This window comes from Oenanthe melanoleuca, chromosome Z (assembly GCF_029582105.1).
Source record: "Oenanthe melanoleuca isolate GR-GAL-2019-014 chromosome Z, OMel1.0, whole genome shotgun sequence".
Lineage (NCBI taxonomy): Eukaryota > Metazoa > Chordata > Aves > Passeriformes > Muscicapidae > Oenanthe > Oenanthe melanoleuca.
In genome coordinates this window covers 53,478,155-53,493,598 of record NC_079362.1, presented here as the reverse complement: position 1 = coordinate 53,493,598, position 15,444 = coordinate 53,478,155, and the positions used below count along the sequence as shown (strand labels likewise).

Here is a 15,444-nt window from a genome sequence, read left to right as displayed (position 1 = left end):
GAAGCAGAGAAGCTTCTGCTTCCTGAAAGTGTAAATTACACTAGACGTTTGCAACAATAACAATGAAACTGTTTTCTTAAGATTGCAAGAAGGATTCAAAAAAGAACTGTACAGAAATTCATGCAACTATCAAAGGCAGAAAAATGGAAAATGGAGAAAAATTCTGGAAGCAGAGAGCATTGTTAATTTAAAGAAGAAATGGAAAAATGCTCGGAAGCAGAATTCTGAAGTCAGTTCTAATTAAAGAGACAAAAAGCACTCTCCTGAAGTCCATCTGCAGTGGGTTGACCCTGGCTGGATGCCAGGTGCCCATCAAGCTGCTTTATCACTCCCCTTCCCAGCTGGGCAGGAGAGAGAAAGTACAACAAAAGTCTCATGGGTCAGGATAAGGATGGGGAGACATCAGCCACCAATTACCATCAAAAAGAAACAGACTTGACTTAGGAAAAATTAAATTTAATGTATTGCAAATCAAATCAGAGTAAGTAAGATAATGAGAAATAAGGGAAAAACATCTTACAACACCTTCCCTCCATGTCTTCCTTCCTTCTGGGCTCAACTTTATACACAAATTCTCTTCCTCCTGCAGATGCACAGGGGGATGGTGGAAGGAGGTTGTGGTCAGTTCATCTCATGTGATCATACAGGTCATACAACTTTAAGTAGTGTTATGCTGTGCAGTCTTCCTTACAATAAATAAAATGCAACAAAATGACTCAACATTTGCCAGTTTGGAGAATATACCAAATTATTTAGGGATGCTGCCAGGGACCAGATTGCTGATGACAAAACTGCTGATTACCATGGAAACCCTGGCAGGTGTATCTACATGCACCAAGTAATTCCACTGGCTGTGCCCTTAGTCTAGGAACTGCATGTCTAAGATGGAAATCAGCATGGTCAAACTGAAATGAAAATGCAGAAGTTTGTTAAAGTAGGCAAACAATTGCTTTAAGACTGGTTTATCAACTTCAGTTGGTTACAGAGCCACAAGGAATTCACAGCAGTTAACAAGTGGCAAAACTCAGGTTACACACCACAAATATTTTTTGAACTTAGGTTACCACAGAATAATTTCATTCTATCATCCCAAGCTTCAGACACACAGATTGGTCCATAGCAGAAGGAGTGGAACATCTCTCCTGTGAAGCAAGGTTGAAAATATTGAGATTGTTGAGGCTGGAGAAGAGAAAGCTCTGATCAACCCCCTTGTAGCCTTCTAGTTCCTAAAGGGAGCCCACAAGAACCATGGGGAGGGTCTTTTTGCAAGGGCATGAAGTGACAGGACCAGAGGGAATACCTTTGAACTGAAAGAGGTTAGATTTAGATTGGATATTAGGAAGGAATTCTTTACTGTAAGGGTGGTGAGGCACAGGAAGAGGCTGCTCAGAGAAGCTGTGGATGCCTCACCCCTGGGAGTGCTCAAGGCCAGGCTGGATGGGGATTTGAACAGCCTGGTCAAATGGAAGATTGTCCTGCCCACGGCAGAGCAGTTGCAGCTAGATGAACCCTAAGGTCCCTTCCAACCAAAACCACTGAATGATTCCGTGATTTAGAAAAGTACCATAATCTCCCGATCTATGGAAAATCTCAGGCACTGTGTTACCTGAAAAAATGTGTGCAAAAAACCATCAGTGCAAGTGACTTGTACATATTAAGATGCTCAGGGCAGTGCCTGTTGGACATGTCTGTACACCTCCAGGGTTTCTTGTGTCTGCTTAAGAATGGGACTTGTGTGGCCTTTTGTGATCTTGCTCCACATTCACCTAAAACTCAAAGGGCTCCCAAGATTAATGCACCACCTCATCAATGCCTATAGTTGTCTAAAGAGTGTGAAGAAGATGTATCTAGCAATAGGACAAGAGGCAATGGGCAGACACGGGCACTCAGGAAACTCCACCTGAACGTGAGCAAGAGCTTCTTTACTGCGAGTTGACTGAGCCCTGGAACCATTGCCCGGAGGGGCTGTGGAGTCTCCCTCCCTCCCTGGGGATGCTCATGAGCCGCCTGGACACAGCTCCGTGCCGTGTGGTCCAGCAGGGCCTCTGGAGCAGGGAGGGTGGGCAGGTGGGATCCACCGCGGTCCCTTCCAGCCTCAGCCTGGCCCATCCCGCGGTTCTGTGATCTTCGTCCTGGCAGGAGCATCAAAGGCCTCAGCGAAGGAGGAAGGAAACCGTCACAGCCAAGGGAAATCTGTTACTTAGAAAATATCTCAGTGCTCATTCCACTTCAAGAAACAGTTGAAGACTGTCACAACAAAATGCCAGTAACATAATGTAACGTGGTAATATGCAATATGGTAACACGGTAAAAGGTAATAGCATAAATCTTCTCTGAGGTCGGAAGACAGCGAGGCAAAAGGCCAGTTAAAACTCCCTCGCCGTCCGTCCGAGGCCGCGCCGTCACACCGCGATCGGCCCCCGGCGATCGGCTGCTCCGCGCGGAGCTCCATTGAGCGGCCTGCCCCCAGCGCTGCCGCGCCCCGGGCGGGGCTCCGCGCGGAGCTCCATTGAGCGGCCTGCCCCCAGCGCTGCCGTACCCCGGGCGGGGCTCCGCGCGGAGCTCCATTGAGCGGCCTGCCCCCAGCGCTGCCGTACCCCGGGCGGGGCTCCGCGCGGAGCTCCATTGAGCGGCCTGCCCCCAGCGCTGCCGCGCCCCGGGCGGGGCTCCGCGCGGAGCTCCATTGAGCGGCCTGCCCCCAGCGCTGCCGCGCCCCGGGCGGGGCTCCGCGCGGAGCTCCATTGAGCGGCCTGCCCCCAGCGCTGCCGTACCCCGGGCGGGGCTCCGCGCGGAGCTCGATTGAGCGGCCTGCCCCCAGCGCTGCCGTACCCCGGGCGGGGCTCCGCGCGGAGCTCGATTGAGCGGCCTGCCCCCAGCGCTGCCGTACCCCGGGCGGGGCTCCGCGCGGAGCTCCATTGAGCGGCCTGCCCCCAGCGCTGCCGTACCCCGGGCGGGGCTCCGCGCGGAGCTCCATTGAGCGGCCTGCCCCCAGCGCTGCCGCGCCGCCGCTGCCGCAGCAGGGCCGGACGCGGCCCGGGCCCGCTCCCCATGCTGCGCTGGTTGATCGGCGGCGGCCGGGAGCCGCAGGGCTTGGCCGAGGTGAGGCGGCTCTCTGCGGAGCCCGCGGCTTGGGGCGAGGGGTGCCGTGCGGTCAGGATGCGCTGGGCCGCGGCCTTTCCCTTTGGGTGGGTCTAGGCCGTGCTCCGGGCCGGGTCTCGGCCTGGGGGGATTCGGGCTGGTGGAACGTATCAAGGGTCCTCGAAGGGAAACAGGAGAGGTGGGAAAGCCCAGAGGGAACCTCAAGGACTGTGTCCAGGTCTGGCACTTCAGTTCTGGGCGGACATTGAGATTCTGGAGCGTGCCGAGAGAAGGGCAACGGAGATTTGGACCACAAGAATTGGGAGTAGCTGAGGGATCTCGGGTGGTTTTGTCTTTGGGAAGGGGAGGCTTTGGTGAGATCTTGTCACTCTGTTCAGCTGCTGAAAGGAGGGTGTAGCCCTGGGGCTTGGTCTCTGCTCCCAGGCACCGGTGACAGACGAGGACACAGTCTCAAGCTGCACCAGGGGAGATTCAGGCTGAGCCTCAGAAATAATTTCTTCACAGGAGGAGTTATAAGATACTGGAATGGAATGCTCAGGGAGGTAGTGGAATCACCGTCCTTTGAGGTGTTTAAGGACTGGACGGGGCACTCAGTGCCGTGGTGTAGTTGACAGGGTGGTGTTTGTCTTAGATCTGGCTCGATCTCAGGCGTCTTTTCCAACCTGATTAGTTCTGTGAACAGCAGAACGAGCAAGCTAAGCTGCTGCTAGGGAGTTATGGTGTGTAGCTTACATGAATTCTTGCAAGTCCTGCCTTCAGGACTCTGAAGCTGATAAAGTAAGTTATAAGCAGTAAGTTGTTTTTTGTGTGTCACAGAAGTTTGTAGTAGTTTTCCAGCATTTCTTCTTAGATCCTTATCAACGAAATATATTTTGTTATGGAGTGCACTATACACTGACATCCTTGCTGTTGCTCAGATTTAGAGTAATGCTGCTGAATTGGAGGAAGAAATTCATGAATTTTCATGTCTCTTAGAGTCTGCTGAAGTGCTCAGTGTGAATTTAACCATAGTTGATTAAAAGTATTGCTGCACTCTATACACTTAGTGCTTTTGTAATCTAGACAAGTATGAGGAAATATTTTTCAGCTGCTGTTCATGAGCAAGTCATGCCAATATCATGGTTGACTTCAAAGATCAGTACTTAATTTGAGTCTGCACCAGGCTGGAATGACAATGTGTGGGAATACCTCTGTTTGTCATCAGTCAAAATGCCAGTTGGATTACAGTCATATTTGCAGGTTTGTGTGCAGTTGTTTTTAGAAGGAGGATAGGAAATACAATGCAGCTTTCTAAGGTGCCCTAGAAAACTGCCTTGTTATGTGTCCCTCTGCAAAGTTTAGGCTCTGGCTTTGGTTTATATACCGTGATTTAATAAAGCATGAGCGTGAATCAAGGTGTGGCCTGCTTCTTCCATTCTACCACCCATGCCTTGGTTAAATCCAATCCACAGGACTTCTGTTATCATTGTTTTGTTCTCACAGCATTGTGGAATGATAGCAATAATTTTGCTTCTCAGTGGAAAATCTGAAGAGCAACTGTTGCTGAGGGTTAGTCCCAAGACTTTACCCCCTGCCACTGCATCGTGTAGTATTGTTTCATCTAATAATCTTTGTCAGCATTAGTTCTTCAACAGGCAAGAAAGCCCACAGCAGTGTGTGGGCTGTGGGCTTACAGTGTTTGTTTCCTGTGCTGTGACTTCAGACAGATATGTTAGGGAGACATTGCCCCGGGTAAATAGAGGAAGCCTCTGGCAAAGCTGTCCTAAGTTTGTGAATAGAAATTTCTCCTTACCCATTACCTTTTTTTTTTCTTTTTAACTATGGAATTGGAAGTAATTTAGGCTTAAGGTCCTGAATCTCTTCAGTTGATGGCCACCCATCTTAGATAGGATGGCTCTGGTAGTGGGAGCACTTAAGTGCAGGAGCATCATGCATACTGCATAATCCATAGATCAGTGTTCCTGTGTACTCTTATATCCATGTTTTTCATTAATTGCTTTTGAAAATTCCACTTTTTAAATGCTTCATATTATGGGAGTTATAGGAAGTTTTGAGGTTGAGGTGAATATTTTGGTTTGTTTTTTTTTTTCTGATTACTGTAGTGTTCCTTACAGGTCATGCATAAAAATATGCATGTTGGGAATAGATTATATTAACATCAGCATCCAACTTTTACCTCGGAAAACTTGGTGTTGCTACAGGAGAGTCCAGTTAGAGGTTTATATAAAAAAATAGATTTCTTCAGAGAAGGAACACTTAGGTAACCCAACGCTTGGGTAAATATTAATAAATTAATGAATATTAATGATCTAAAGAGAGTATAACTTATATGACATTTCTGGGAAAAAGATTTTTTTTTTTCTCAGCGCTGTACCTGTAAGTATTCACAGGCACTATTAGAATTAAGATTAGACATGTTGTTCAAAACAAAAAGAACCATCTTGAATTGAAGTGACATCAGACTGTAGAATTGGGCTGTTAATGATACAAATTCTGAGTTTTTCGGAGTGGTTTTTAAATTGTTTTCTGAATGCATGTTTCTTGAGTGCAGTATTGCTAATATACTGAGATTTCCTTAGGATTTTTAGAACTCTTTTTTTAAGGAATGTTTTGATTAGCTTTTGATGGATAAACTCCAGGTTTTTTAATTTGTTATTACAGCAGGCAGATTCTACTTGCATTATATTAAGGGGGAGCTGCTATTCTCATGTGATTGCGTAAAATAAGGAACAGTTGGTTCATGAAATGCTTGAGGTAGCACAAAACCAAGATAAAATCACAAGAGCTTCATTTTAAAATTAAGAACTCTGAATTTTTAAATAACTTTTCTTCCCATGCATATTTATTAACTAGGTCATTCTTAGTTTCTGAAGAAAATTATCATTGTACCAATATCAAAGTAATAGAAAATAATTTATTAACCCTGCAAGAAAAAGTTCATGTTTCTGAGGATAACATGTTTGTCTTTCACGTGGTTACCTGTCATGTGCTGGATGTTGTGCTCTGTTCTGTAGTTGCTGTTTTTACAATGTACATTCTGTTGAAGTTCTCAAAGAAAGGACAGTCTTGGAAATAGTATGATGTTGAGTGTTTTGTGAAATAAATCTAGAGGGAAGAGAGTGCTGTCAGTAACTACTGAGTAACTACTGAGTTATTTAGATGTTTTTTTAAAAAATGGTGTCTGACAACAAGCTGTTCTAGAATATTTAAGACCTTATTTACAAAAAAGTTGTCTTGAAATAAAATGATGATTGAGATTGGCAGAACTATTCTGCCTTGAAAATGCAGTTCTATGCAGTATTTTATTGACCCTGCCTAGTGACCAGCTTGCTCCAAGTGATTGATTGTTCTTTTAATTAATAGTCTAGTTGGGGGTAATTGCAGATGCTGTTCTATAAAATGATTAATCATTCTCTGTGTTTTTTAAAGTGGTTTGCTTTGCTATTTTGAGAATAGAGTACCAGTGGGTGATTTATATATTATGGAACAGAACAGCATTTGTTCTTATTTGTTTTAAATATGTTGTCTTTATATAGGATTTAAAAAATTGAACGGTAGATGAAAGACATGAGAGGTTCACAGCCATTTTGTTAGAGGTATAATTTAAAGAAAAACTGAATGTATGGTGAATTGAGTCATGAAGCTGGCTTCACATGACAGCTTATAACTGAGCTAGGTTTTCATCTCACTGTATCAGCGATCAAATCGGTACAAAATGATTTTGTTGAACAGAAGATGCTATATCATAATTTAAAATGCTGTAGAAAGCTATTATTACATGAAATAACAGGAAATTGTATTTTATAATGATTTTCATTAGGGCAAAATGGTATTTCAGAAACTTCATGTGTGAGTCTGTATGTAGATTGTTAGACATTACAAAGACCTGATGAAAATAATTATGTTAGTACAAAATAAATTTACTTCCTTTTGTATGAATTTTAGAAATCTTCTGTACAGACAATTGGTGAAGAGCAAATACAGAATCCTTACACGGAGCTCCTTGTGTTGAAAGGCCATCAAGATATAGTACGATTTCTAGTACAAATAGATGACTGCAGGTATGAAATGCCATTTCAAGTTGTTTCACCATGTCCTTGGCAATCTGTTTGTAAAAATGAAGTAACATTTTAATCCTGTCTATTTACTTTTGAGGGGTGAGGGCAGGAATAGCTGGTATTAAGGCAAGGGATGAATACTCCCTCTTCTTGCTATGTTACTGTATCTTTTGGCTTCTCTTTTAAGTCATTCTTTTATGAGGAAATAATGGTGATAATGTTATGTTTCTCAGTACAGATTCATTAGTTTGTAAGAATTGCCTCTAGCTGATTCAGCTGTTCTTTTGCAGTCTGTTCCTGGTCTGAGTGTTGCCTTCTGTACAGGCATAGATTGTCATGGGACAATACGCAGTACTGACTGCTGCTGTTCTGACAGAATGAAAGTATTCTGTGTCTCTGAATTGAGGATAGCTGTTGTTTTACCTTCTGGTTCTATGATAGAATGTGATAGACTCCTACAGGTGTGCTGTAGCAGTTGGACATGACATCTTCAATTGCTTTTCCTTTCTTTCTGAACTCCTGTTGCACTTTGTTTTGATGCTATACTTCTAAGTTCCCTTGAGCTTTGCTTAATGCAATTTCAGTTTTTCAAGTTTTAAAATTTTTAGCTGCTTTATTCAGAATGAATGTATATATGTATATACATATATACATATGTATAACCTCTGCATTACATGTATCTTCCAGTTTTATCTGGAAATATTTATTCTTTGAAACCGATAGTTCCTTTGTTTCTGTCCTTCAGGTTTCAGCTCTATGCACCTTTCTGTATATGTCCTGACTGTCTCAATCTGTAACTTCTGAATACTGAGTTATATATCTCTCATAGAGTTATCTGAAAACCGAAAAATTGTTAAGAAGGTGAAGTAATTGTACTTACCTTTGTCACTTAGGAAGTGTGACTGAGAGAATGTATTATGATAGTTGTACATTACAACCTAGTTTCTGTTCTAGTTTTCTTTAAATTAGACTCACATGTTTTTAACATAATTCTACAAAAGACGAAATAAGTTTCTGCATTTAAAGTAAGATTGTAAAGTCTTTATTCAATCATAAAATGTAGTGACTCTTGACTGATGTGAAGAATTAAATGGAGAACGTTTAGTGACTAAGAACGTAGGTAATTGGGAAGAGAGTAACTCTGTTAAGGAGCTCTAGTAATTTATATCTTTTATAGATTAGACTCAGAAGGGAAATTCTGATATATTCATCAATACACTGCGTGAAGTTAACATGGGCAAGAGTTTGTTTTATATCTTTGCAGTGTACAGCAAGTGTTTTATGAAGGAAGGTTCTCTCCCTCCCCATGCACATCAGTTGGATGAGACCATGCTAGCAGTCTCTTCCAGTTCAGAAATGCCCACAGAATCTTTTTTTCAAATGTTTTGTATATCTCTATATATACATAAATAAAATTTCACTGAAGACTCGGTGGAGGATTTTTAGCTTGCCAGTTTTTATTTTTAATGTCATGCCTTATCATGGCATTTATTTTTCTATGTAGTAGTCCACCAGAAGATTCATATTAAAATGGAAGAATCTTGTGTGGTTTCTTCAGTCCTTTTTTTCCCCATACAAGTTATTAAAATAACCGTTTATCAAAGTATGTTTTTTTTCTCAAATGTATACCGAATATGTGAAATTCATCTTTGCAGAAACAACACAGTATTCTTAGCTTGCACATGCTGTCTTACACAAAGAAGTCTTTTACCATTTTGGGCTTTGTTATTTGCTGCCAGGAAATTACTAAAGCTAAAATTATGATAATCATTATAAAACTAGAGCCTTAGTGGCAGCGTTTAAGATAGATTGTGAAATAGCATATAGATAACAAGTAAATTATATAGCTGGTTAGTATTCTAAGAGTTTGAGGAGTTTAACAGAGTGGTTTCAGTTGTTACTGGACAGTAATTATGAATTTTTATTTATCAAGAATATGGTATTTTCTATATTACTGAACACATGATAATATTTTTCACTTGATTCTTTTCAGTAAGATTAGTATTGTTACTCAGCTTCTGAAATGTTTTTATTTAGTTTCTGTACCTATTCCATTGTGTGCTTTTTGTCAGCTATTGTAAGCCAAGTTTCACGCTTCAGGTCTTTAGATAATATCATCTTAGTGAGAATTTTACAGAAGGATTTTCTTGTTTTCTCAGTGGCTCAGCTAAAACCAGTGAGTGGAAAATTTTCTCAGATTGGTTTTTGAAGATACTAAATAAATCCTCTATGAATGTAACAGAAAGCTGGCTGAGATTTTTTTTGTTGTTTTTTTGGTTTTTTTTTTTCTTCTTTGCTCTTGTACTTTTGAACATGAAGTAAGTCTCATATTGATTGGAAGATCACTAGAGAAGGCTAAGCCTCAGCAAGAGTCTTCCAAAAACTGAACTGAGAAAAAATTGCAAGTAATACTCTAGCATTTGACACATTAAATTAAACAGAGTTCATAACACGTCTTAAGAATAGATTTTTTTGTTGATCATTTGACCATTTCTTGCTCCTTCAGGAAACAGACAAGGTTATAGATGATGGTGATCATGTCTGGAAAAGACTGAGGTGACCCATGAGGACATTCTTTTTATAACACTATTGGAAATCTTAAGTTTTGTTCTTATATTAAGTGTATGTTGATAATCACTATTTAAATACACTATTTAAGTTTAGAAACTGTGATTAGGATTTACAAATCCATGCTTATTCTTTAAAGATAGAATCTGATGTATCTTATAAGCATTTTTACTTCTGTAAGTATTTACTGCTTTTTCATTACATTATGTTATAATGAAGTTTTCAGTTTGCTATGGTTGTTTGTTTGTTTTATTTTTTTCCAGGTTTGCATCTGCAGGAGATGATGGAATCATATTTCTGTGGAATGCTCAGGTTAGCTGTCTTTCTTAGAGGTGGCTTATGTGCTGTGGAGAGGTAGGAGCTGTAGTGAAGAGGTGGAAATGTCTAGGAGCAAACAAGCAGCATAAATAAGAATTACTGCACAGTTACTGTTTGAAAATGTAAATGTGGAGGGGGTCTGTTAAATTGTAATTAAATTTACAGAGTAGAGTAGAGTTAGGAAAGTAGAAGTGGGTGAACGGTAAGTTTTGAAAGTTAGAGTGTTTTGGGATGACATAATGATTTTAGAGAAATGATGGTGTGAAAAGCAGAAGTGTGTATGAAATTGTGGTTTTAATTGCTCTTTGAATGTATGTTCTGTGTTTGCTGTAAATTCTGAAATGCTGACTAGTAACTCAACAAATATGTAGCAAGATCTGAAACCTGCCAGGATTTTTATATGCATTCAAGATTTAAATACATTTCAATCACTCTATAAGGAGTGCCTCTTTAGTATGACTGATTAATGGAGAGCTATCACAAAATTGTATTGAAGAAATACCAAAGTCAATAGAAATTAAAGATTTCATGTTGTGCAGGAAAAGGCCTTTAATTGTTTCATGTGATAGAAATCTTCTTACAATTTCTGAAAACCTTACTAAGACATTAGTTTTATCATACAAATAGTGTTTACTAAGTGTGACACCTGCTGTTTTGCTCTTCTATTCTGTTTCTCCATACCATTGACAAAACCGTAGAGAATGGATGAGCATTAGACCTAGGTTAAGGAAGTCTAGTATATGAGTTACATTGTTTAATAAGGAGTTTGAAGGGGAGACATGCTGTATGGTCTACAGTGTGTGAAACATTCACTTGAGGAAGAAAAATTCCCTTTACTTTTAATTTTCTTTAAAATCTTCTGAAAAATTTATGTGACATTTATGATGGTGTAATTTTAAAAATTACAAAAGGAGAGACGAAACTTTTCTTTTGAGCAGTTTCTGTTAGTACTTTGCTGGTTTTGAAGGTCTTTTATAATTTTATAATTTGGAAAAATAAAGGGATTTGAGTATTAAAACCTATGTGTGTGAATATATATGCCCAGTATTCTGAGCAGTTTGTGAACATAAAACTCATTTGGATATCCAGCTTTATAGCTGAGTTCCATTTTCTACTTCTGCAGGACTTTTGTCATGTTTGTTAAAGCAAATCCTTGTACTTCTAATTTAAAACATTAATCCACATCTGTCAAGAGGTTTGCAGTTAAAATTACTCTGTATTTTAGCTCATGTTTAAAATGCTAGTTTGCTTCCACGTGTTTTTTGTAGGGTTTTGCCATTTAACTAAAATGTTAGTAGAAGTAGCTGAAGTTGTCTAAACACCAGCTTGAATCTATAGATAATGTGCATACTAAATAAATCTGGCAGGAGGTTGATGATAAATATAGGTCAATTCTCGAACGTTAAAATTCAGAAAAACCCACATTTCCAAGAAAGGGTTTGTCAACAAATCTGAATTGCTGTAGTATTTAAGAAGGGCGAATAGCCAATATTTGCCTTAAAATTAAATGAGTTTAATACAGAATTTTGTTCTTAAGGGCTTTTAGAGATTTTTTTATTCAGAGAATAATTTGCATTATGTACTACTTCTTTAAACTTACTCATAGTATGTTATTTAATTTAAGATCTTGAACAGCACTGAATATAGGAAGTAGCAAATCCTTAATTACTTTAGGAAGGGGCATTTTAGACTCATAGAAATTCTTGCTTTAAAAAGTCATTTAATATCTATATTTTGTGCTACAATAGGCACTTTCCTATTTTAACCTTCGTTTTCCATGTTTTTGTTTTTCAGACTGGAGAAAAACTTTATGAACTTCATGGGCACACACACAAAATTACAGCTATAGCACCATTTTCTTCATCAGATGTTACTGAGGAAAAAACTGATTTGATTATAACAGCATCAGCTGATAGAACTGTTATTGTATCCTTTGGTCTGGAGAGATTTTAAACTTCTATAGGCTTTTTGTGGTTTTTACTTTTAAAGATAACACTGTCACAGGTTGCAGCCCATCTCAAAACTTAATGGCTACCAATACCTACTAGGTTGTTGTTCACATGTAGATACAATCCTTGCCACAAAAATGAATCCATAACAGGCCTTTATGAATATATTATTGAGGCCAAATATTGAAAAGACTGTCAGAGTTCAGGAGACTGAGTCTCTGCATACCTCTTTCCTAGTCTGTCATTTACTTACCAACACAGCATTTACATTTTTGATGCATAGAAACCTTTCATTTTCCTTAATGAACAAAGACAGGTTTGGGACTGCGCTAGTGGCAGACAAGTTCAGAAAGTGTCGTGTTTCCATTCTACTGTAAAGGTACTGAGGAGGCCCTATGAATGTCTGTTGTTTTGTTTTATACATGAAGCTATTATGTCTGGCTCATGGGTCATGTGGGCAGGTGTGTTAGAATGAATGGCCTGCTTTATTTACAAGAATGAGTGCCTGAGAAGTGAGCACAATTCTTAATTTGTTTTTGAAACTCTTAGTACCTCAGTTTTCTTTTTGAAAGGATGTAGAACAAAGGTAATGCTGTGACTTGGTTTTATTACTATGTTGGAGAAGGCAACCTACAGCATTTGAAGTTTTTGGACTGTTGATTAAAAATTTAACATAATAGTGTGTATTTAACTATGTGTTATTCAGAGACCTTGATACTGTATTTCATAGTCCTTACAGATTTATCTAACTAAAGCTTATGATCATTTCACTGAGAAATTCCCTGAAGAACTTTTGTAGGAGACATATATCTGATTTTTGTTCTGCAGTGTTTGACAGTTCTTCAAAGACTGAATGTATGGTTGTCTGGAGGGAGTGATCTATGTGTTTGGAACCGAAAATTAGATCTCTTGTGTAAGACCAGTCATCTTACTGATGCAGGTAAAAGTGGAAATGACTCATTATAGCTGTTAAAGTGCAAGTAAAATGGATCTGTATAATGATGCAAAACCAACTTGGCAAATTCATTTTAATTCTAATGATAACATTACATATTAGAGCCACTCTTTATTTTTTTAAATGTCACATTTAATAGTTTCAGAACTAAAACTGCTTTTAATGTTCTGTGCTTTTGAATTTTAGAATATCTCAGACCTCACTAACTGTACATCATCTTGGACTACAAGGCTAGAGCTCAGATGCTGATTTATGTTTTCACTGTAGCATGTACCAGATCCTTTGACTGGCTTTTTGTGTGATTGAGTGGGAGTTTTATTACATTTCTAAGTGAAGCTTTGTAATAGTAGAGCAATAAAAATTACTTTTTATTGTTAAGAATTTTTATTGTAGAAAATGCATGTTTTGGTAGGAATATCAATGTCCATCACGCTTTTCTATTAATAAACTTCTATATTATCTGTCCATGTGAAGAAAATTGTTGCATGTTATTGGTGTACTTTACCAAGCTGTACTTTACTTTGAATGTGAATCCCATTCAAAGGTGGAACCAATATTGGCCTTATTTTTGTCATAGACTAGAGTAGTGGAAGGCAAAACCTTCTGAATCCTTGAGGTTATTAATACTTCTTTTGGCTCAGTATGAAGTATCGTGCTAAATACCAGTTGGACTGTGGTGCTTAGCATGAAGTGCTGTTGAAACTTTGGTACAAGGAGTCAATGGATTGTGTGGCATGGGTCTTCTGTCCTAATCTCTGACTTCCTTTGTGGGGAAAGAGATTGCTTATTCCTTGGGGAATTTTCCTCTTCGGCACAGGGTGTGGAAATTCTGTGCAGGATGAAGACAGATGAACAGCAAGCTGGGTATTTTATTATATGCTTTATTCTTCATCTTGCTCTGCACATTATTTTAGAACTCTCCATACTTGAGGTGGTGTCAGTATCTAATAATTTTGGCACTATCTGTATTTAGAGTGGCAATAATTGTAATTGTGTTTTTAATACTGTCCAGCATTAGGACATAAATATCTTTGTTGTGTTTGAAATAAAAAGATAATTTACTTTCAGCTTCACCACAAGTTTGATGTTCAGAATTCTGTTTGATTCAGGACCAAAACTTCTGACCCTACCTCAGATTGAGATAATCTGTTCATTTCTGATGCCATTTAACTTTCTCTTCAGGCAATATACTACTCTTCTGATAAGTGGAAGAAGATTGATTTATTAAAAAGGAATTAGCAGTTTGTTGTGTTTTCTTGTGATCAATTAATATAATAATATAATAATTAATAATCCTTTTCTCCCTTCCCCCGCTTTTTTTTTTTTTAAGGCATCAGTGCTTTGGTTGAATTGCCCAAAAATTGTGTTGCAGCAGCAGTTGGCAAAGAGCTAAGTGAGTATCTTGCATTTTCCAGTGTTCATGCTCCTCCATAACAGCTGCTTATCAGAGATATGTATGAAGAGCACTCTGCTGGAATTGTGTAGGAAAAGTGAATGGTATTAGGGTGTGGTTAGCAACATTTTTTCTTCTAACGTTGATGAAGAGGAGACAATCTTACTCAAGAATTTTTTAGAGATATGCATGACATGCAAAACAAAACTTTTCTGTATTTTGAATCATAGAAACTAAGTTTGGAAAAGACCTCCAAGGTCATTGAATCTAAGCTTTAACTAGTCACTACAGTGTCAGTTAGACCATAGAACTAAGTACCATGTCCAGTCATTTCTTGAACACCTTTAGGGATGCTGACTCCTCCACATCCCTGCACAACCCATTCCAATGCCTAACTACCTTTTCAGTGAAAAAATTCTTCTGATGTCCAACCTGAACCTTCTCGTGAACAGCTTGCGGTCACTTCCTTTTCTCCTGTGACTTGTGGCCTGTGAGAAGAGGCCAAGAAGAGGCCAGTGCCCACTTTGCCACAGTCTCCTCTCAGATAGTTGTAGGAAAGATAAGGTCTTCCTCTGCTCCATGGTAAACAACCCATGCTCTCTTCTCATAAGACTTGTGCACCAGACCCTTTGCCATCCCTGTTGGTGTTCTCTGGATACACTCCAGCACCTCAATATCTTGCTTGTCATGAGGGACCCAGAACTGAACACAGAACTTGAGGTGTGGCCTCTTGAGGTGTGACCTCAAGTGGCTGTTGGCCTCAGTATGTAGTACAAGGGGCAATCACTGCCCTGGTCCTGCAGGCCACACTGTCAGTGGTACAGGCCAGGATGCCACTGGCCTTCTTGGCCACCTTGGCACACCCTGGTTCATGGTGGTCAAGCAGGACTTGTCTTATTTAAATCCGTGCTGTCTGGGCCTGATTCCCTCGTTGTCCTGTATGCACTATGTGATCACACTAAAGGTAATTTGTTCCATAACTTTACCTCACACTGGTTAGGCTGACAGGACTGTAGTTTCCTCAGTGCTTCCTACAACCAGTCATGTAGATGGGCATCACATTGGCCAACTTCTGTTTGACTGGGACCTCCCTGGTTTATGAGG

The 15,444-nt window shown here is 39.7% G+C and overlaps 1 protein-coding gene across 2 annotated transcripts in view; it reads left to right on the top strand.

Annotated features, from left to right (window-relative positions):
- The first annotated feature begins 2,716 nt into the window (after nt 1-2,716).
- WDR41 (WD repeat domain 41) overlaps nt 2,717-15,444 on the top strand; it is a 37,743-nt gene continuing 25,015 nt past the window's right edge. Inside the window, exons 1-7 of one of the 2 annotated variants that reach the window (XM_056513448.1) lie at nt 2,717-3,099; nt 7,045-7,160; nt 9,989-10,037; nt 11,838-11,969; nt 12,309-12,371; nt 12,821-12,932; nt 14,278-14,340. In XM_056513448.1, coding sequence (XP_056369423.1) covers nt 3,049-3,099; nt 7,045-7,160; nt 9,989-10,037; nt 11,838-11,969; nt 12,309-12,371; nt 12,821-12,932; nt 14,278-14,340 — 586 coding nt within the window. In that variant the 5' untranslated portion in view covers nt 2,717-3,048. The remainder of the gene's footprint in view (nt 3,100-7,044; nt 7,161-9,988; nt 10,038-11,837; nt 11,970-12,308; nt 12,372-12,820; nt 12,933-14,277; nt 14,341-15,444) is intronic. The other variant, XR_008842525.1, reaches the window with a different exon arrangement.